The 22,897-nt window shown below is 38.1% G+C and overlaps 1 protein-coding gene across 2 annotated transcripts in view; it reads left to right on the top strand.

Moving 5' to 3' along the window:
* Positions 1-567: 567 nt before the first annotated feature.
* Positions 568-22,897, top strand: part of CROT (carnitine O-octanoyltransferase) — a 46,525-nt gene continuing 24,195 nt past the window's right edge. The window contains exons 1-7 of one of the 2 annotated variants that reach the window (XM_086696786.1): positions 568-667; positions 1,332-1,383; positions 4,473-4,608; positions 7,867-7,991; positions 9,704-9,885; positions 10,056-10,180; positions 19,566-19,674. In XM_086696786.1, coding sequence (XP_086552912.1) covers positions 4,494-4,608; positions 7,867-7,991; positions 9,704-9,885; positions 10,056-10,180; positions 19,566-19,674 — 656 coding nt within the window. In that variant the 5' untranslated portion in view covers positions 568-667; positions 1,332-1,383; positions 4,473-4,493. Of the gene's footprint in view, positions 737-1,331; positions 1,384-4,472; positions 4,609-7,866; positions 7,992-9,703; positions 9,886-10,055; positions 10,181-19,565; positions 19,675-22,897 lie in introns of both variants that reach the window. The other variant, XM_025929470.2, reaches the window with a different exon arrangement.

Raw genomic sequence — 22,897 nt, 5'->3', positions numbered from 1 at the left:
GTGGATAGAGAAAGAGATTAAGCAGATAATCTGTGTGGTCACTACTGTCTTGCCAAGACACAGGGTGAACAAGATTCCTTTAAAAAGCAATGGTATAACTTATTGCTTGAGGGTTGCAAAAAGAGTCGCACTGGTAAGGGGAAGAAGGAGCGGCTGGCAAGACAGAGCTGGGGCTAGAAGAGGCAGGTAAACAGGGCGCCGAGTCTTGCACAAACTGGACCAAGATGAGTCTGAGGCATCAGTTACTACGCCCGTCCCAGGGTTGTGTACCTGCGTAGGCGGAGGGCTGCCTGCCCGGAGTCTCCCGCTGTATCCCTGGCCCGGGCGCTGGGCTCCACCTGCTGAAAGCAGTCAACCGCTGTCCAGCAGGGCTGGGGCCGTTTCTCGGGCGTCGGGGAAGCCCCTCCCAGCCCCGCAGCCTGGAACCCAGCCTCCGGCAGAGGACGCCCGAGTGAGATTGGGCTGGGTCCTATCAGAGCGCAGGCCCGGCTCGTCCCAGGCTTCAAGTACGGGGCGGCACCCTCGCGGCTTTCCATCCAATCTTCGTTCGCCGGTGCCTGCGGGGCGGGACCCTCGCGGCTTTCCGTTTAATTCCTGCTCCTCGGGGGCCGCGGGGGAGCGGGCCAGCGCGGCTGTGGGCCGCGGCCGAGGAGGTGAAGGGCAAGCGGTGAGGACCAGTAGGCCCGATGGGGCAGCGCTCCCTCTCTCCCCCAGCCCGTGGAGATGGTGGGGAAAAGTTAAGTTGCGTAGAACATAGTTCCATAGCGTAGAACGGCGGAAGTGCCCGGACTCGGCGGGAGTGTCGTGTAGCCAGGCAGCTCGCCTGCCGCGGTCGTAGACGTACCCCCGAGGTTGGGCCGCCGGGCGGTGCCGTAGCGCTGCTTATTTGGATTTCTCTCATTTGGTGTCCTCTTGAGTGTGCAGAGCAACTTTTGGTGTGGTGGGAGAAGTCTGAGCTCTCCTCGCTCTGCACTTCTGTATCTACAGCCAAGCTTTAAGCTTGTCGCCCTGCGTTTGGGCGGGGGCCCCAGATACCGGGCACCGGGAGCACTTTGTCTCTTGAGTGTGGTTGTCCAAAACCTGGTGAATCCCGTAACAATTGTTCGCCAGCTGTCTCGTAGATGGGCTCTTTTGAGTGCGTGCTCTGATTCCCAACAGTTTTAAGTCTTAGGGCTTCATAGTCTGCAGATTTCTTGTCTTCCATTTTCTTAAGCCAGTTTTTGGTAAAAATTTCCATTACCCCCCCCCCCCCCCGTCCCCGGCGGTTGTCACGCTAGTTTCTTGCTTCCCACAGTCACCAGCCTAGTTCAAACCCCTGTGTTCTCAAACAGGATGGTTGCAGCGGCCTCCTGGAAGTCCTAAACAGTTCATCTTGGTGTACCGGTATGTGACTATTTTTTTACTTGCTGTTCCCGATTCTCTTTTCCAATCTGTGTTTACATTTTATTGCCCCCAGGAAGCGATCCTGTAATTAAATCCAGTGTCATGATTTTTCTTAGTGCGTATGTAGGTTCTTTTAGACTTCATCTTTGTAGTTGAACATTCAAAACAGTCCTTGCTGAAAAAATCTAATTCATATTTTCACTGTGTACATTTTGGTGAGTTAAGACCATATAGGTATGGGATTGGTAGTCTTGGTATCATTTTTCTAGCGTCCATTAAGTACTAAGGGAGGTAAGTATACAGAGAATAGCTTATCTTTTCTACGTATGTGTATTAGATTCTTATTGCTGCCATAACAATTTACCATAAACTTAATTAAAAAAACAAAACAAACCACACAAAATCACAAAGTGGTTATCTCACAGCTTCTATAGGTCTGAAGTCCATGTAGTTTCAGCTGGGTACTCTGCTTAGCACCTCACAAAGCTGAAATAAAGGTTTCTGTAGTCCTGGGCTCTGGTCTGGAGGCCCTGAGGAAGAATCCACCTCTAGGCTAAGTGAAGGTGCAGAATTTATTTTCTTGCAGGTGTAGTAGGGCCGAGGACCCGATTTCCTTCCTAGGCTCCAGCTGGGGGCTTTGTCAGTTCCGTAAGACCACCTGTATGTTCATTGCCAGACAGCACCTTCAATCCTTTTCATGCTCTTAATCCCCCTGACTCATCTACAGCCAACTGTTGGAGTAAGCTTTCTGCTCTTGAGGGCTCAAATGATTAGACCCACCTGGATAATCTAAGGTCACCTGTGCTGTGTAAGACAACGTGATCACAGTCATGGAAGTGATGATCTCGTTATATTCACAGGTTCTGGAGAGTGTAGGGGTGAAATCATGGGAGCCATTCCTAGAAATTCTGCCTAGCATAACATGGTTGTCTCAACTAGATTGCTTTATTTTAACTTTTTTTATTTGTTTTATTTTTTTAAACACTTTTTTAAATGTTTATTTATTCTTTGAGAGAGAGAGAGAGACAGCACATAAGCAGAAGAGGGGCAGAGAGACAAGAGGCCCAGAATCTGAAGAAGACTCCAGGCTCTGAGCTGTCAGCACAGAGCCCAACACGGGGCTCGAACTCACGAACGGGCAGATCATGCCCTGAGCTAAAGTCGGATGCTTAACCAACTGAGCCACTCAGATGCCCCAGATTGCTTTATTTTTATGATGTGTGTTTTTTTGTTTTTTATTTTAAGTTTATTTAGAGATTGTGTGCCAGCAAGGGAGGGGAAGAGAGAGAGAAAGAGAGAATATCCTAAGCAGATTTCTTGGTGTCTATGCAGAGCCCGACAAGGGGCTTGAACCCACGAATTGTGAGACCATGATCTGAGCCGAAATCAAGAATCGGACTCTTAACCGACTGAGCCACCTAGGCGCTCCTGTGACGTGTTTTTGCAGTCATTTAAAAACAATCCTGGAGGCACCTGGCTGGCTCTGTAGAACATCTGACTCTTGATCCTAGAGTTGCAAGTTCAAGCCCCAATTGGGTATGGAGCCTATTTAAGAATGATAATAAAAATAAATAAAACAATCCTAACAACAACTCTTTCTGATTGTATGATTATCCTCTCTACAGATAAGGGAATTTGGTTCAAGTCAGTTGACCAGAGGCTCATGACTAGAAAGTGGTAGAGTTGGCATATGGACCCATGCCTACATTTCCGTTAAGTCTAAAGCTAATGTTGGTGGATGGTCAAAATAAAGTGCAAAGTCATTAGATAGCAAGAAGCTATTAAATGGGAGGTCTTTGTTGTACCTTCTGGAGTGTATCTTTTTATTAGTGCTGTAGGTTGAACTGTTCTATCCTAACAAAGCTCGATGACATGAATGACACTGTTTTCCCATACATCTAGAGGGTGGAGGCTAGGGGTAATAGGAAGATTCTGACAACCTCAATACATGGTGTCTGTAAGCAGTTGAGGTGTCTGTAAGGTGCTGCTTCCGTTGGTCATACCTGTTAGTGAGGAGAGAAAGCACAGGGAGAACACATGTAGTTAGTCCTTTATAGGGGCATGACCTGGAGGTGACACATTACAAAGTCATACTGAGCTCCAAGGCAGGGTAGGAGATAAAGCTGTGTGGCTTTATACCCAGTTGAAAGTCAGGATTCTGTTAAGAAAAAAAAAAAAAAGGAAACAGTTAATATTGGCTGATAACAGTCTCTGCCACACCCTTGCTTTTGATAATGTTTTATTCTTTAACCTATGAGTGGAATATTTTATTTGGTTTGCTATCAGTTTTAATTTAAAAAGATTTGAAAACACAGATAATTCTTAAGGTTCCTTGATTTCTCAGTTGCTATTAAAGACTTTGAGAAACTTAGTTTTCCTTTTAACATTTGTATACCTCATTCACATTTTGGGTTAGTTTGATTTCTCTGATGAAAATTAATTGTTCAAGATTGCTGGGGATACTTGAAGTCATTCTGGGTAGGCTTCAAACCATCTGTATGCGGTTACAACAGCTTGTCGTATGATTGATGAATTCTGTAATATTCTACAAGTCCACAGCTGGATGAATCTTCTGCTTTTCATACTAGGCTCTTGGGAGTGCTCACCTTCCACCCAGCATAACTTGCTACACATCTGAATTTTCCCTACCCATTTAGAGCTCCTGTGGGTTCTCTTACCCGCTCTCTAGTAGCTTTTGTTTAAGGGGAAGATTGGAATCAAACAGATCTTGACCTTACTAGAGTTGGTAAATTGTCTTTTGAATTTTGGTTTCTTGGTATATAAAATGTCAGTGAATGCCAAAAGGCAGAGATAATAGGAAGATTAGATAAGGTCTTCTATGATACCGTAGTACTTGGTAAATAGTAGGTACTGACTCTGAGCTCCAGCTCTTGGAATCTACATGTTTTTTTGTTTTTGTTTTTTTTGTTTTTTAATTGATTTTCTCACTCTGACAAGTTTATGACTTCTGTAAGGACTAGAACAAAGTTCTGTATATATTGTGGTCTCTAGATAATGATTTATTGCATTGGAACTAGCATATATAAGAATATTTATGAGATTGAAATTGTGAGGGCTTTTTTCTTTAGTTTTCCTGTTGTGATTGCATCATGGAAAATCAGTTGGCTAAATCAACTGAAGAACGAACATTTCAATACCAGGATTCTCTTCCATCTCTGCCTGTTCCTTCACTTGAAGAATCATTAAAAAAATACCTTGAATCAGGTATGTATGTTTGTAATTTTTTCGTATGTATTATATTATTAGTAATGTAGGAAACTATGAAATTACTAGAAGTTGATGGGGGTGTAATTGTTTTTTCCTTGAGACTCATGGTAATGTATCCTTAAAATGTGCAGAACTTTTTTGTCTTTATTTCTCAAGTTACTTTTTCCATAGTTTGAAAAGCCAGATAGTATTTTTAGGTTTATAATAAAAAGTAGCAGGCCTCTGCCTCATTCTCTACTCCCACCCCCAAATCCCACTCCCTCAGGCAAGCATTTTCAAACATTTTCTCAGTTTTTTGATATTGTTTATCTCCAGATATTTTTTATCTCCAGATTTAAAGTAACATTTTTATACTACTATTTTTTTTTTTTTTTTTTAGTTTTAGATATTATAAATTTGTTGGTAAAAAGATGTGGATTTAGCTCTTCCACACCTTTTACTTTTCCACTCTTCACGCTCAGCATATATGCAATCCAACATATCCACATTTTCCTTTTCATTCTCTCAATATAGTTGTACAGAATCACCATTTGGGATTAAATGATTAAAATTAGTATTCACTTGATGGAACTCCAGGTTTTACCTCATTTAAATCAGTATGTACCTGTGTTACTTTACCTGATCATTTAGGGTTTATGATTATGCAGTTAATCACACTGTGCTTCGGTTACCTTTTTGCTGGTTTTTTGTTTTATTTTGCCTCATTTTTCATTTGCTTACTTTGTATCCTTAACTAATTCACTCCCAAACACTTCAATACACTGAAAACCCTTATGTACATTATATATGATACATATATGTGTATGTACCTGTACATATATTAAACACATAAGCTATTCTCTGAGTTTCATTTCTTGGAGACATCCCTCCTAGGGCCCTCTGCCCTCTTCCTTCAATCAGCATACTTTTCTTAAGTTGGCTGATAGCTGTCCTCTGGGGACTTTCTTTCCCCCATTATCCTAGCAGTTTGCTTCACCTCTCCCTCCTTTACTGGATTCTCTGGTTCCTGTCTTTCTTTTTCTTCCTCTTTTCACTTATATTTGTGAAGTATATCTTTAGTAGCTACTTGAGAAAAGAATTTCTGGGAAAAAAATAATGTGAGACCTAAAAATTTATTCTACCCTCATATCTGATTGTTTGGCTGAATATAGAATATTCTGGGTTGGAAATGATTTTTCTTAGGAGTTTTAAAGGTACTGTCTGTTCTCTTGAGAGGTCTAATGCCATTCTGTTTGATCCTTCATATGTGGCTTGTTTTTTACTTTACAGATGTGTTTGGAAACCTTTTTATCCCTACCATTTTGATTGTTTCCATGTCCCTTAGTGTGTAGATTTTTTTTTTTCTCATTTATTTCTCTGAATACACAGTAGGTTCTTTTAAGTTGAAAAATTCAAGTTACTCAGTTCGAGGAAATTTGAAAAATAGTGTTTCTTGAATAGTTTTCTCCTTTGTTTTCCCTCTCTTTCTGGAATTCCTAGTAATTGGATCTGGGGCATTCTGGACTAAGCTTTTAATTAAAAAATGATTTCCCTTATTATTAGTGCCTTTCCCTTCCTGGGAAAGGGTCTGTTTATTGTTTGGGACCACCAATCCTATTTTTGCTTATTCTGCCTTTGACTGTCATGTAAGAGGCTTTCCTCAAATATCAGAAAATCTGTAGTCTTCATATTTTAGAGTTAGACCCTAAAAAGCCGATTGGAAGCTCTATATGTGTGGGTAGGGATTTGGTGACCAGTGGGCCTTCTAGTGACTCTTGTTGCAGAGATCTAGCAGTTCCAATGGGACCATGCCCAGATCTAAGTAATAATTTTTCTTGGACTGATCTGTTTCCCCAAAGAGTCCTCTTTTGTTTAGAAGGCATGAGCCTGATTTCTAGTGTTTTGGGAACTAAGTAGGGGAAGGAGGCTGGAGGGGTCATTGTTCTGGGTGTACCCTTTCATCATGATTTCTTTTTTTCAATATGACTTAGAAGCCATGTATTCTGCTTGTCAATTTTTCCTAAGAATAAACCTCTAGATTTCCGCTGGCATTGGTAGGAAGTTGCCTGGCTTTCTAGAGTGGAGAAAGATCTACAGGAGACCTGTTTTCAGCCACTTTTTGCCCCCCCTTTGAAAGTCCATTTGCCTAGAATTCTTGAATCTTTCTGGGATTCTACTGCAGGAATTGACTTGCTTCTTGGTTTGCACCTAACCTTAACCTTGTATCTTCCTCCCTTCCGCTGTCTAGGCTTTAGACAGGCTTTCTCCATTCTACAAAGTCCCCATTTTCTCATGTGTTTTCTATTTTGTAGAATGTTAGCCTAACTGGTCTGCTGTCCTCTCCTTCCATATTCTTGGTCCTTATAGGTTTTTGCCTTTTTAATTACTGTGATTTTACTGAATTCTAGGAGGTTTGGAGATAAATGTATGCATTTGGTTCAATTTCTTGAACTGAAAGCCCTTGATGTTCTTTAAATTTCTTCTTTTCTCTTTTTCCTCAGGTACTTTTATCTGGGAATTCAAGTTTCTTTTGTAAAAATTTTAATGATTATTCACTGTTTTTGATTATACATTTCACTTGGACTGTTTCTAAATACAGCTGTTTAAATTGACTTTAAGATAGTACTTGGAAGAGACAGAATCATAAAAAAGGAAGATATTAATGTCCTTTGATTGCTAATTTGCTTTTCTCGGTAGCAAATTTTCAGAACAATTGGTTTTCATTTTCATGGACTAAAATCCTGTATTTTATTTGTTTTTGTTTTGTGTGTGTGTGTGTACACACAGTTTGGAACAGTTTGGAAGGAAACTGTTATTGGCTCTGGCTCTGGGCTGGAGGCAGGCTTTACACTTAAATTTACATACATATTGCACTTACATACATGATGTTCAGGGCTCTGCTTGAACATTAGTGGAAAGAAATTTTAATTTCTCTTATTCATGGCTAAACAGGATTAACTTTTCTGTTGGACTAATAGCTAGATGATAGTTCTATCTTTATCTTTTTAATTCTCATCATCCAGAATAATTTTAAAATAATTTTTCAGAAAAAGGTTATCAGAATACCCAGTATCCACTGTTTTATTTTTCACCTCGTTTTGCATTGTTGCTTTTCAGCTATTTTTATGTTGTAAACTCTGGCATAATTTATCGGACTGCTGTGATAATTAATGCATTTATAGTTGTTTTACATAATTAAGTCTCAAGATTTATGTAATAATGTGAGTTTATGGTACTTGATGTCTAAGTATTTTAATGCATGTTTTATCTTTATAGTAAAGCCATTTGCAAATACAGAAGAATATAAAAAAACTGAAGAAATTGTCCAAAAATTTCAAGATGGTATTGGAAGAAAATTGCACCAGAAATTACTTGAAAGGGCAAAAGGAAAAAGAAATTGGGTATTTCTGTTATTGTACTTATAATTAGAAAATTGATGATGCTTGAATGAGAAATAAAAATGTTTTATTTAAATAGCTTTCAATTTAAAATTATTAGTGTAAATATCCTTGCAGTCGTTGTTGTAATCATCCAGAAGAATGAGGGAATTGCTTAACTCTAGGGAGTTTTAAGTGTTGTGTGTGAACTTTTCTTTTACCACATGGAGAACTTGTTAAAATGCAGACTTCCTGGGACCAGTGATTCTGATTCAGTATCTCTGGAATGGGGGCCCAGAAGTCCTTATTTTAACTTTCCATGTGGTCCTGGTGGAGGTGATCTGCAGACCCTGCTTTGAGAGAAACATTTTGTTCAGGTAATCCTAGCCTGAAAAAAATAGACATGCCACATAGGTGGCATACAAATACTTAAACATTGCATGGGAGAGAAAGGGCCATTACAAAGTTGGAGTGGAGAATGGTTTTGAGTATTATATGTTGGAATTAGATAGATTGGGAGATGTTGATACAGTCATTACTGAGGCAGTGCATAATTTTCTTTAAGGAATCTTGGGCTTCTTCAGCTTAACTACTCTGCTTCTGTAGTGTGAACCAGAGGTTAGGTTTTTGTAATTTAAAAAAATTGCCAGGGTGCCTGGGTGGTTCAGTCGGTTAAGCTTCTGGCTTTGGCTCAGGTTGTGATCTCGCAGTTTGTGGGTTTGAGCCCTGTATTGGGCTTTGTGCTGACAGCTGAGAACCTGGAGCCTGCTTGAAATTCTGTGGCTCTCTCTCTTTCTGCCCCTCAATGACTCGTGCTCTCTCTCTCATAAACATCAAAACAAAATTGCCTTAATCTAGAAATAATGATTGTAACTGTATTTAAGCTTTAGAAATAAAAAGCAAGTTGATCTTTCCATTAGTCATTGATAACTATGAAGGAGTAATAGAATTTTATACTTTGAGATTTCTTTCTTCGCAGTCTTGAGACTTGAGCAATTTTAATTGAATCAGGGTAAGGTAAGAAGTCTGTATCCTTTTTGGCTACTTCCTTTTCTGAATGATTATAGTTTATAACATCCATTTCTTAAAAATAACTCCAGATAATTTGATGAGATCTGCATATCTGCCTGAAATTTAGTTGCATATTATAAAAGAAGGACACAGAAAGCACTGAAAATTCTAAATTAGTTTTATGTGTACTGAAAAGGTTTCATATTTCTGATTTAGCACTGCAGTTTTTGCTTGGAAAAGGAAAATTGCAAATGTCTTACTAGTTGTTATAATTGAGGATTTGTTAAATATTTATTATACCCAAAGTACTCTGGGAAGACTCACCTAAGGACTTTGGTGTTCTGACTTCAGTATGATCTATCTGAAGGTGCCTTTTCAGTGCTTTCTTGTTGCCTGTTTTTGGTAATGTAATTATAATTAAGATCCTATAGTTCCAGAAGAAAGAAATGATCATAACACCATTTTTCAATATCTGTGATAATTTAAAACAAGAAAGTGTGTTTTTATTTTTTATCATTTTTTTAAAAAGAGCTTACTGAGGTAAAATTGACTTAAAGTCCATTGTCTGTGTACAATTTGATGTGGGTAAGTAAATGTGTTTTTAAGTGTTAAAGAGTAAAGAGAAAAGAACAAATACAGTTTTTGTTTTTTTGGTTTTCTTTGGCAGCAATTATACATTCAAGTATACCCAATTGCATTAGGCTGAAGTTCTTAATTTCTTTTAGCTGGAAGAATGGTGGCTGAATGTTGCCTATCTGGATGCTCGTTTACCGTCACAATTGAATGTCAATTTTGCTGGTCCTGCACCTTATATTGAACACTACTGGCCTCCAAAGGAAGGGACTCAGTTGGAAAGAGGAAGTATAAGTCTTTGGCACAACTTGAACTACTGGCAGCTATTAAGAAAGTAAGGACAGTTATGTGAATTTAGTAACAGGTTTACCTACAGTTTTAGGTGGCAAAATGTTGAGAAGCTGAATTTTAGTTATTCAAGGATACTATAGTTGTGACTACTTGTTTTACAAGTGTTATAAAGACTCGTTGACCAAAAAACTTTTTTTTTGTTTGTTTTAATAGGGAAAAAGTGCCTGTTCATAAAGTTGGAAATAATCCTCTAGATATGGATCAATTCCGAATGGTGTTTTCCACATGCAAGATTCCAGGGATTACTAGAGATTCAATTATGAATTATTTTAGGACTGGTAAGTAGAAAACATGGGTACTTTTTTGGTTAAGTCATTAGGATTTGGATAGTTGTGTTGTGGTTTCTACTCTGATGCTGTGGATGACTAATTGGAGGCTTTCTGTGAACCTTTTAGTTGTAAGTAATTTATGGGAATGGGTTTTTTTTTTTTTTTTTAATGCTTATTTATTTTGAGAGAGAGAGGGGCACAGAGGGAGGGGATAGAGAGAATCCCAAGCTGGCTTCTTGCTGCCAGCCCAGAGCTTGACATGGGGCGTGAACTCACCAATTGTGAGATCATGACCTGAGCTGAAATCAAGAGTTGGATGTTAAACCAACTGAGCCACCCAGATGCCCTGGGAATGGATTTTATAAAATGTGTCTTACCTAGTTCTATATAAAAGCTGGTGCTTACGTTGCATCATTTCAGTATTTAAATTTTAAAGAATATTATCAATTAGAATATTGGGAAATCTGGAGCATATGATTTGGATCTTTCTGTCTCTACCCTCTTACTTGAATTTTCTTTTTGAGTGTTTGCTTATATATGGTTATTATGCCCCATTTCTCTGTGAGTATGCCCTTCCTTCCACTCCCAGCCTTTTGAAGTGAGAGCCTGGTGTCAGTCTTCTTGAAGGCATATGAGTTCAGATTGACTCACCAAAGTTTTTGTTTTTACTGTCCGCTTAATGGTAAATTCTGCTTGGTGTCCTAGCATATCTCAAAATGGAAAATTCTATTGTAGTAACTATTTGTTTTTGGTTATTTCAGGATCTTTTTCTTTTTTATATATTTAATAACATAGTTTATAGTTACTGCAGAATGTAACTATGAAAGGATATTTTTCTTACCTGAAATTTTGTTTAAAAGTAAAATTTCTTTGCCAGTTTTGCTTGTAGTGTGAGGAATATGAGTTTACTTTCATAAACTCCTCTTTGTAAACCTCATTAGATGCTTGAGATATTTAATGTCCTCAGGCCCACACACATTTATCTTGATGTTGCAAGTGAAAAACCTGGTTACTTAGGGCATAAAGTTTAATGCCCAAACATGAATGGAAAAAATGAACAGGAGAAAATGGAATAGCTGTAGCAAAGAGAGAAATATGCGTATCGGTTAAGAACTCCAATCAGTCAACCTGGTTTTCAGGTTCAATCTTTATTATTTCATAGGTATGTTCTAAGATAGATAAAATAATCCTTTAAGGTACAGCATGTATTGCGAGTTAAAGTGTGGGATTGTGATGCTTCCAGCTTTGGTTTTCTTTTTCAACATTACTTTGGCTATTTGGGGTCTTTTGTGGTTCCATAGAAATTTTAGGATTGTTTTAACTCTGTGAAGAATGCTGGTGCTATTTTGATAAGGATTGCATTGAGTGTGTAGATTGCTTTGGATAGTTTCGACATTTTAACAATATTCTTCTAATCTATGAGCATGAAATGTTCTTTGATTTCTTAGTGTCGTCTTCAATTTCTTTCATAAGCTTTGAATAGTTTTCAGCATACAGGTCTTTACCTCTTTGGTTAGGTTTATTGCTAGGTATTTTATGGTGTTTGGGCATGTAAAATGCAGTCACTAATTTAACAATGTGCCTCTTAATACAGTCCTTCAAGCTATCATAAACTATATTCTTATACTTACAGCCATGCAAAGAGGTATAGTTAGGGATAAAGCTGAGGTAATAAGTAAACAAATAACAGAGTTGGTGATAAATACTGTATAGAGAATTCAAATAATGGGTAAGCAGGTGGCTGTTTAGTCAGGGAAAGCATCTCTGAGGATATGAATAAGATGTTACAGCAGTTTTTTGTCTTTTTATTTTTGATTGGTTCATATTGTTTTTGTGTTGAGGGAAGAAATCCCCTGGGCATGAATAAATTTGGCATGTTTGAAGGGAAATATGGATGGAGCTCACTAGGCCACGGGGAGGTGGCCGACTGGAGTGGTGACTAGAGGCTGGATCATATGGTAATTTGGAAGCCAACTCGTGGATTTAGATTTTATTTAAAATGTGAATAAGATAGTATTAGTGAGTTTTGAGGAGGAAAGTGATGTGATCAGGTTTATGTTTTGAAAAGATGATTGTACCTGCTGTTTGAAGATTAAGATTTTTAGGAAACAGACAGTGGTAGAAGCGGGGAGATCAGTTAGAAAATAGTTTTAGTAGTTCTAGTGAGCTACAATAATGACTTGTACTAGCGTAATAATATGGAACTGATAAAAAGTTCTGTAGATTCTGGATATATTTTGGTTTTGGGTTTAGCAGAATTATTCATAGATTGGTTATGAGATGTAAGAAAAAAAAGGGGAATCAGATGACTTCAAGGTATTTGGCTTAAGAAATGGGGTAGATAGGTGTGTTGGTTGATGAGGTGGGAAAAATTGGGACGAAATATTCAGGGAGGAAATTAAGAGGTCCCTTAGGCTATGTTGAGTTTAAGATGCCTTTTAGACATCTGAAGTGGAAATGCAAGTAGATAGTTGGATGCAAAGTTTGGGCTGGGGGAGCAGTTTCAGTGCTGCACCAAGAGATTTAGGAATCAATATTAGCAGGCATAGAAAACATTTTAAAGCCCTAAGAGTAGCTTTTGTAACACATAAAGAGGAAGATTATCAAGTGAACAAATAATGATGCTTAGCACAATTAAATATGGTATTTGGTGGTCTGAAGAGTCGAACACAGCAAAAGAGACTAAAGTGGGAAGGAAGCAAGGACAGTGGTCTCCTGGAAGCCAAGAGGAGGAAGTGTTGTACTGAATGCTCCGAAGGTCAACTGAGATAAAATTTAAAAGTGACCAAATTATTTGTCAACATGACATGGACCGGCTGCCCTCAACAAGAGCAGTCTTAGTGGAAGTTGGGGAAGGGAGCTCGACTGGAGAAGATGAAAGGAAGCCAAGTAAGTAGTGACAACATAGAAATAATCCTTACGGAAGAAGTTTTGATGTACAGTGGGAAATACTTTATTTTTTTTTTAAATGGGTACTATTGTATAACAAAGAGAAATAAAAGGCATCCAAATTGGCAAGGAAGAAGTCAAACTTCCACTATTTGCAGATGACATGGTACTGTATGTAGAAAACTCAACAGATGCCACCAAAAAATTGTTAGAACTAATACATGAATTCAGCACAATCACAGGATATAAAATCAACATGCAGAAATCTGTTGCATTTCTATACACCAGTAACAAAGTAGCAGAAAAAGAAATCAAGGAATTGATCCCATTTGCAATTACATCAAAAAACATATAAGATGCCTAGGAATAAACCTAACTAAAGAAGTACTCTTAAAACTATTCAACACTTGGGAAAGAAATTGAAGAGCACACTGAGAAATCGAAAAGCATTCCATGGTCATTGAAGAACAAAACATTGTTAAAATGTCTATACTACCCAAAGGGATCTATACATTTAATGCAATCCCAATCAAAATACCACTAGCATTTTTTGCAGAGCTAGAACAATCCTAAAATTTGTACGGAACCACAAAAGACCCCGAATTGTCCAAGCAATCCTAAAAAAGAAAAGACTGGAGGCATCATAATTCTGATTTCAAGCTATATTACAAAGCTGTAGTCATCAAGACACTATTGTTACTGGCACAAAAAGAGACACAAAGATCAATGGAACAGAATAGAAAACCCAGAAATGGACCCACAACTACATGGTCAACTCCTCTTCAACAAAGCAGGAAAGAATATCCAATGGAAAAAAGATAGTCCCTTCAACAAATGGTGTTGGGAAAACTGGACAGTGACATGTGGAAGAATGAAGCTTAGACCACTTTCTTACATCATACACAAAAGTAAATTCAAAAAGGATGAAAGACCTAAATATGAGACATGAAACCATCAAAATCCTAGAGGAGATCACAGGTAGCAACCTCTTTGACCTTGGCAACAGCAACTTCTTACTAGACACGTTGCTGGAGGCAAGGGGGAAAAAAAGCAAATGTGAACTGTTTCATCAAGATGAAAAGCTTCTGTACAGTGAAGGAAGCAATCAAAACTAAAAGGTAACTTATGGAATAGGAGAAGATATTTGCAAATGACGTATCAGATAAAGTCTATAAAGAACTTGCCAAACTCAACACCCAAAAAACAATCCACTGAAGAAATGGGCAGAAGACATGAATAGACACTTTTCCAAAGAAGACATCCAAATGGTTAACAGACACATAAAAAGATACTCAACATCACTCATCAGGGAACTACACATCAAAACCACAATGAGATAACCACCTCATACCTGTCAGAATGGCTAAAATTAACAACACAAGAAACAACAGGCATTGACAAGGATGCAGAGAAAGGGGAAACCTCTTGAACTGTGAGTGGGAATATAAACTGGTGCAGCCGCTCTGGAGAACAGTATGTAGGTTCCTCAAAAAACTAGTAATAGAACTACCCTATCATCTAGCAATTGGACTATTAGGTATTTACCCAAAGGATACAAAAGTACAGATTCAGAGGGGTCCACAGACCCCAGTGTTTATAGCAGCATTATCCACAATAGTCAAACTATGTGTGTATGCATATATATGTGTATATGCATGTACACATATGTATACACACATACACCCACACAACGGAATATTAGGCATCAAAAAGAATGAAATCTTGCCATTTGAAATGACATGGAGGAAACTAGAATGTATTAGGCTAAACAAAACAACTCAATTAGAGAAACCATATGATTTCGCTCTTATGTGGAATTTAAGAAACCAAACATGACCATATGAGAAGAGGAGGTTGGAAAGAGGGAGAGAGGAAAACACCACAGGAGACTCTTAATGATAGAGAACAAACTGAGGCTGATGGAGGGAGGTGGGTGGGAGATGGGCTTAGATTGGTGATGGGTATTAAGGAGGGCAGTTGTGATGAGGACTGGGAGTTGTATGTGAGCGATGAATCACTGAATTCTGCTGAAACCAATACTGCACTAGATGTTGGCTAGCTAAAATTTAAATAAAAATGAGTGCTATTACATCATGAGATTGACATAGGAGAGAAAGAACAATGATCTTACAGGGGTAAGAATAAACAGCCAGAGTCTTTGAAAAGATAAGAGCTGAGAGGGTCAAAAAAGTAGAAATGGTGGAGGGGTTGGTCTTTGACAAGAGCAATGATGAGAGGGAATGCAGAAAGTGTGCATCTAGATGCAGACATAATTGACCAATTTTGTTGTGGGAAGATGAGGAGGTCCTATGAATTCCTTGTGTTTTCATTGGTGAAATGAGAACTGAGGTCATCACCTGGGGTAGAAGATTTGAGGAGAAAGGAGATGGTGTGAAATACTAGTCATTTTTGGAAAGTGGGAGAAACACATTTGCTATGGAAATGTAGGGTAGCTGATCAGTGTTGAGTGCCCATTTGAAATGGTGTTTACGAATTTAAAATTGGATGATATATTCTTTTTTTTTTCCTACAACAATCAAGCAGGTGCAGAAAGAGAAAGTGGAAGATTTAAGTGTTTTGGAAGAGAGAAATTAAAATGGGTCATGGAATCTATCTTGGAGACAGAGAAAATTGAAGAAATGATGTATGTGGAGGCAGCCTGTAAGCTGCTGTGGCTCAAAGGATGGTGTCAATAAGGAGGCAATAGTTAGAACTATTTTTATTTTTACTTCCTCCTTAAGAGACCATTAACACTAATTCTGTCATGCCTTTTGCCCTGTTTACCTCATTTTGCCTAGAAGTTCAGACTTCTCAGATCATAGCCTGTCCTCTGGATTCGTGGATTTGTGCATAGCCTAATTTGATCTACGTTCCTTACTACTGTGACCCACTCCTTTCCTTTTCCAGACTCTTCTGTACTTCCTGAAGCACACAGTCAGCAAAATCCTTTATATCTTCAACCTTTTCTCTGAAAGTTCCTGTTTACTTTGAAGGGTTCTGTTACTGAACCTGGTTATTCTTTGAGCTTACTGCGTTCCCTATAACCATCTCAAGTGGGTATATTTTCTCTCATACTTTGGTACTAGAAGAAAGGTAGGAGATGTTGTATGCTCTTTATCTCCTGTTATTCTTTCCACTTTCCCTTCTTCCTTACAGTTTGAGCTCTGGAAAAAAGGAAAGCTATCAGGTGAGATCCCCAGAGCTTGTCATGATTGCAGTGACTTTGTTTTTGACCATTCCCCTTTGTTCATTGATTGGTATAGCACCAGGCTCCCTGCATTTCTTTCCATTACTACCTCAGTCACATCCTTGATGACTTGAACTTCCAATTGTTGATAATCTGTGACTTCTGCTTTCCTTCACTTTCTTCCTCTAGTAATCTGCACCTCCATTCCTTCTCAAGGAGCCACATACTCCTGTGGTCATGCCCTAGACCTTGTTATCAAAAACTCCATCTCCAATTTCGATGCTGCATGGTAATTATAAGCATCTCACTCTGATCTCCACCTTGTCTTCACAACTCCCTTCCTTTGGGAGTCTACCTTAGCTGTTTCTTTGATCACATTGTGACTTAAATGCAGTTATTCTACAGTTCTTCACAGTTCCATTCCTGCCACCTCCACTGTAATCACTCCTTTGCATACACATTCAAATCTTTGCCCACCCCCCCTTCCCCACTCCACCCACCCCTCATCACTGTTTAATTATAATCTTCTCTCTTACCTCTACATATTACCATAGCAATTTCCTTGGCTTGAGAAAACTTAATTTTCTCAGTTAAACCTCAAATGGACCCACAGCATACCTTGCCATATATATATATTTTTTAATGTTTGTTTATTTTTGAGAGAGAGAGAGAAACAGAGCATGATGGGGAAGGGGCAGAGAGAGAGGGAGACACAGAATTAGAAGCAGGCTCCAGGCTGTCAGCACAGAGCCCGATGTGGGGCTCGAACTCACAAACTGTGAGATCATGACTTGAGCCAAAGTCGGATGCTTAACCGACTGAGCCACCCAGGTGCCCCGATCTTGCCATATATTTTTGTCAGGTTATTCTCTCTCTTCCAGAAAGACTGTCTCATGGTTTTCTTTATTCTCAGCTAATGAACTCTTATTCTCAATAAATGTAAAGCAGTCTTTCCATCACAAAATTTACCAACCTGTTAGGCAGAATAATGCTCCTCAGCCCCCCAGAGATGTTTGCTTCCTAATCCTTGGAGCCTGTCAGATGTTTTAGGTTACATAGTAAAGGGGAATTTAGGTCAAAAATGAAGTTAAGTTTGTTAATCAGTTGACTAGACATGGGAAGATTATTCTGGAATATTTATGTGGACACAAAATAATCACAAGAATTCTTAGAAGTAAAGAAAGAGGCAGAAGAGAACCCAATTGATGGCAGGATGAGAAAGTCATGATCCTCCTTTGATGGTTGTGAAAATGGAGGAGAGTCCTAAGGGCAAGAGTGTGGGCAGTCTCTAGAAGCTGGAAAAGCAAAGGAAACTGATTCTCCCCTAGAGCCTCCAGAAGGAACACAGACGTGCTGACCTTCATTTTAGACTAGTAAGACAAGTTTCAAACTTCTCTTCCCCATACCTGTAAGATAATCCATTTGTGTTGTTAGTGGTAATTTGTTACAGCAGTCATAGAAAACCTACTCATTCAAATACTTGTCCATCCTGCAACCCCCTCACAATACATTATTTTACGTTCTGCCTTCCCTGGTTTAAACGGATGAACTGCTGTGTCTCATAAAGACAACCTTCTGTATGGTACACTGGGCCCCACCTCTTCTTGTGTAATCAAGGACCTTGCTGCAGACTTATCTTCTCTTTGCTGCATTGTCAGTTTTCCGTCTTTACTGGATTGTTCTAATCTGTAGTATCTCTCATCTGGAAAGAAAAAAAAAATTGACCTCTTGTCTGCTTCAAGTGTCACACCTCATTCAAAGCCACCATCACCTTTCACATAGATCCTTGTCTCCTAGATCACTTTAGTTATCTCTCAACTGATCTTGCTGTATGTTCTCTTCACTGTTATGATCTCCTCTTCATAGAGTAGCCTGAGTGACCTTTTTCAAGTACTAATGAGGTCACATTATTACTGTCTTACTTAAAACCCTCCATAGGCTTCCTTTTCATGATATTTAAAATTGGAAGTGCTTTCTGAGGCCAATGTAACCTGGCCCTGATCCTGGCTACCGTTCTACCCTTTTCTCTCTCTGCTGCAGCTATACTGACTTTTTTTTTTTTTTTTAAAGCAAACTATCTCATTTTGTCCTAATGCCTTTGCACTTGCCATTTCCTCTGCTTGAGATTCTCTTCTTGCAGATATTTCCATGCTCACTCCTAACTTCGTTTAGGTCTCTGCTAAAATATCCCCACTTAGGCCCATCCTGAAGTAGTACCCTCCTGTCCTGTCACCCTCCCAACATTTGTTGATGAATTTGCCATCAAGCTTATTTTCTTTTTTCTTTTCCAGTCCTAAATTTTGAATAGGGGGTGGTCAGTAAATGGCAACAATAAGATGTAGTAGTATTAAATGTAAAAAGATGAGGAGGTTTTTGAAGGAGAAGAGAGAAGAAATGTATTGGAAGTAGCCATGAAAGACAATGAAAATACATACCTTACCTCCTAGAACTGGAAGAAATAGGATGTAAGAGAAAAAAAAACAGTGCTATGAGGAGATGATCTTTCCTCATAGTTGATGGGTTTCATGAGATAATGTGTGTAAAGCATTTACCACAGTTAATTGTACATATCAATCAGTACATTTCCTTCCATTGGCAGTGTATGTCTTTTCTGTCTTTTTTCTTAGAGGAAAGGAACAGGGACCATATAGGAAGACCTTTGTCAAAGGCAATGGTAATAGAAAAGTGAGGCTAAATCAGAATATTCTGAGATTTACAGCAAACATACAGTTCTTGGAGAGTTAAAGTGTGCCCAAAGAATCATAGAATCAATTATCAGTGGCTTGCCAGGTGTGATTAGAGCCTTAAGTAAAACTAGATTTGGCAAAAAGCATTCTCCTTGCCACTCAAACAGTGCCCTTTTTCAACTGAAAACTATTTTATTTAGAAATCATAGCTAGATATTACTGCAATTAAATTATCTGATAAGCCGTCAACATTGAAATAAAGCCTAGGAGCAACTAATTCTCATAGCTCTTCTACAGGATTTCTTGCTGCCCTTTTCCCTTTGTCATTTCTATCCATGAATAAACTAGAAAGCCCTGCAGGAGTTTGGGATTATATAAGTCTCAAGGTGTACAAATATTTGAAACTCCATGGATTTTTGGCTGTTTCACATGGACAGATTTCAAGAGTGTATATTTATATCATAATTGAAAGTCCATCACCTTATTGTTCATATGATATTTTTGATGAATATATGAATATATTATCAAGTATTGGAGCAAGGATTATTTTCTTATTTTGGATGTAAATAAGCAGTTTTACTCTTGTTTAACTTTGAGAGATTGAGTTTGGATTTCCTGTTTCTTTTTCCAGAGAGCGAAGGGCGTTCCCCAACTCACATTACGGTGCTTTGTCGAGGCCGAGTCTTTGTCTTTGATGTAATGCATGAAGGATGTTTGATGACCCCACCAGAGATTCACAGGTTTTCAAACTACTTTCTTGAGTCTTAAGGTGTTAAGTTTTTGCTTGAGTTAAAAAAATAAATTTTGTTCACAATTGCCTTTGTATAAAGGGACAGTAAGCTAAAAAGAAATAACTCTGTATATGCTGATTTTTGCAAATTTATTATTTTTAGCTTTCATTAATTTTTAACTTTACTAGATGTATATGAATCTATTCTACTTGGAGAATATTATCAATTCCACTTCTTGCCCCAGAATTTATCACCATTAACTAGTTTGGTGTATTCTGTCCTTCTGTATCTGTTCTAGTGAATTTATATGCACATAAAGACTTATAAAAAAGAATGTAGTTTATATCTAGTATGTATTTAAATGCATATAAATAGTATGTACACGTAGTATGTACGTATAGTATTTTGTGTGTTTATATTTTCAAAGTATATTATGGAAAATTTCAAAATTTTGAGGGAACTGTATAATGAAGCTCTTCCATGTTCTCATACCCCAGCTTCAACAGTTATCATCTCCTAGCTTCAACAATTATGAATTCAGAGCCTTGTATCGACTCGCCTTTTCTCCTCCCCTCAGTCTCCTATGGATTGTTGTAAAGAAAATCTCAAGACATAATGTTTCCACTGAAGTATTTTAGTATGTACCTCTAAAAGATAAGGACTCTTAAAATCATACACATGCAGTACCATTATCACACCTAATGACTTGCTTCTTTTAGAAAATGAGGAATTCTTTAATATCATTAATATACAATCATTTGTTCAAATCTTCCTAGATTGTCTTATAAATGTTGAGTTGTATGTATCTATATATATATCTTTAAAATTTTTTATTAAGTATTACAAACATGTACAAAAGTGCACACAGAAATATACAGCTACATACTCATGTAACCACCACCAGGTCAAGATAATAGAATATTTCCAGTATTTTAGAAATTTCCTTCATACCACTCGTCAGTTACCATGCTTTCTCTTCTTTTTAAGGGTAATTATTTAGGTGGCTTACGGTTTTTACTAGAACAAAAAATGATGCTGTGAGAATCCTTGTACGTTTTCTTTCTGATTACACTTAGGAAAGGACTTGTTGAGTCATAGGGTATGTGAACATTGAAATTCAGTACATAATGCAGTTTATGAAAATAGTTATACTAATTAGCACTTTCATACATATATGACTATGTGGGAGGAGTTCTTTATACTTTTTGGATGTGAGCCTTTTGTTGTGTTTAGGTGTTGAAATCCACGGAATAGAAGATGTTTGTACCCTATTAAAGTATCTTTTTTTTTTTTTTTTTGTTTAGTTTTTCTATTAGGGAAGTTGGCACACAGTGTTAGATAAGTTAAATTTTTAATTTTTTTTAAATGTTTTTATTTATTTTTGAGACCAAGACAGAGCATGAGCAGGGGAGGGGCAGAGAGAGGGGGAGACACAGAATGTGAAGCGGGCTCCAGCTGTCTCAGCTGTGCTGACAGCTCAGAGCCAGATGCAGGGCTCGAACTCAGAGTGAGATCATGACCTGAGCTGAAGTCGGGCGCTCAACCGACTGAGCCACCCAGGCGCCCCAGATCAGTTTTAAGTGCGTAACATAGCGATTCAACTTTTTCCTGTGTTACACTATACTTACCAGAAGTGCAACTACCAATCGTCACCATACAACACTATTAGAATATCATTGGATAAAATTAGTAAGAGTTGGTGATTGGGCTTAGAAAGAAAAGAAGGTATTAAATAGGACTGAAATTTTTAAACATGGTTGGGTAGGCAAGTAGTATTATAACAGAAGGAGGCAACAGAGGAGGAGGAACCATTTCATTTTCTTTCTTGTTTTTAATAACTACTTTATTGAGATACAATTCACACACCATACCTTTCACCCATTTAAAGTGTGCAATTCTTGGGGTGCCTGGGTGGCTCACTTGGTTGAGTGTCCGACTCTTGATCTCAGCTCAGGTCATAATCTCAGGGTCATGGGTTCAGGCCCCACACTGGGCTCTGTGCTGGGTGTGAAGCTACTTAAAAAAATAAAGGGTGAAATTTGGCATGTTTTAGAATATTCACAGAATTGTGCAGTCATCTCTACAATCAATTTTAGAACATTTTGTTACCTCCAAAAGTAACCCTGGACCCATAAGCAGTAAAGCCCTATTGCTCCCCAGCTTTCACCCCATCCATTAGTAGACACTACCCATTTCTCCCAAACACTGTAATCCCATTAGTCTGGCATAACCACCAGTGGACTTTTTGTGTGTGTATATTTGCTTATTCTGGGCATTTCATACAAATGGAATCTTAAAATACATGGTCTTTTGTGTCTGGCTTCTTTTACTTAGCATGATGTTTTCAAGGCTCATCTGTGTTGTAGCATGCTTTATTACTTTATTCTTTTTAATGGCTGAATATTCCATTCTGTGGATATGCCACATTTTATGTAAATATTCATCACTTAATGGACATTATGAATAATACTGTCCTGAACATCAGACTTTTGTGTGAATATGTATTTTCATTTCTTTTGGATACATAACTAGGAGGGAATTGCTAGGTCGTAGCTCTGTTTAACTATTAGAGGGAATGCCAAACTGTTTTCTAAAATGACTGCACCATTTTACATTCACTTCAGCAGTAAATGAGGGTTCTAATTTCTCAGCATCCTCACCTCACCAACACTTGTTATTATCTGTCTTTTTGGTTATAGCCATCCTGTAACCTTGGCTATAACCAAAAAGGTGTGACGTAGGATCTCATTGTGGTTTAGTTTTGCTTTTTTATAATGACAGGGATCTTGAGCGTTTTTTTAAATGACTAAGAACTTTATTTTTTTTTAAGTTTTTGTTTTAATTCCAGTTTAGTTCACATACCTAACTGTATTAGTTTCAGGTATACAGTATAGTGATTCAACAATTCCATACATCAGCCGGTGTTCATCATCGATTTAACTCAATCCTCCCCCCACCTCCCCTCTGGTAATCATCAGTTTGTTGTCTATAGTGAGGAGTCAGTTTCTGGGTTTGTGTCTCCCCTTTTTTCTCCCTTTTGCTCATTTGTTGTGTTCTTAAATTCTACATATGAGTGAAACCATATAGTATTTGTCTTTCGCTCACTTATTTCACTTAGGTCCATACATGTCATTGCAAATAGCAAGATTTCATTCTTTTGTATGGATGAATAGTTTTCAGTTGTATATGTATACCACATGTTTATCCATTCATCAATCAGTGAACACTTGGG

This window comes from Puma concolor, chromosome A2 (assembly GCF_028749965.1).
Source record: "Puma concolor isolate L17-30 chromosome A2, mPumCon1.1.hap2, whole genome shotgun sequence".
NCBI lineage: Eukaryota > Metazoa > Chordata > Mammalia > Carnivora > Felidae > Puma > Puma concolor.
This window is presented reverse-complemented; position numbering and strand designations above follow the sequence as displayed.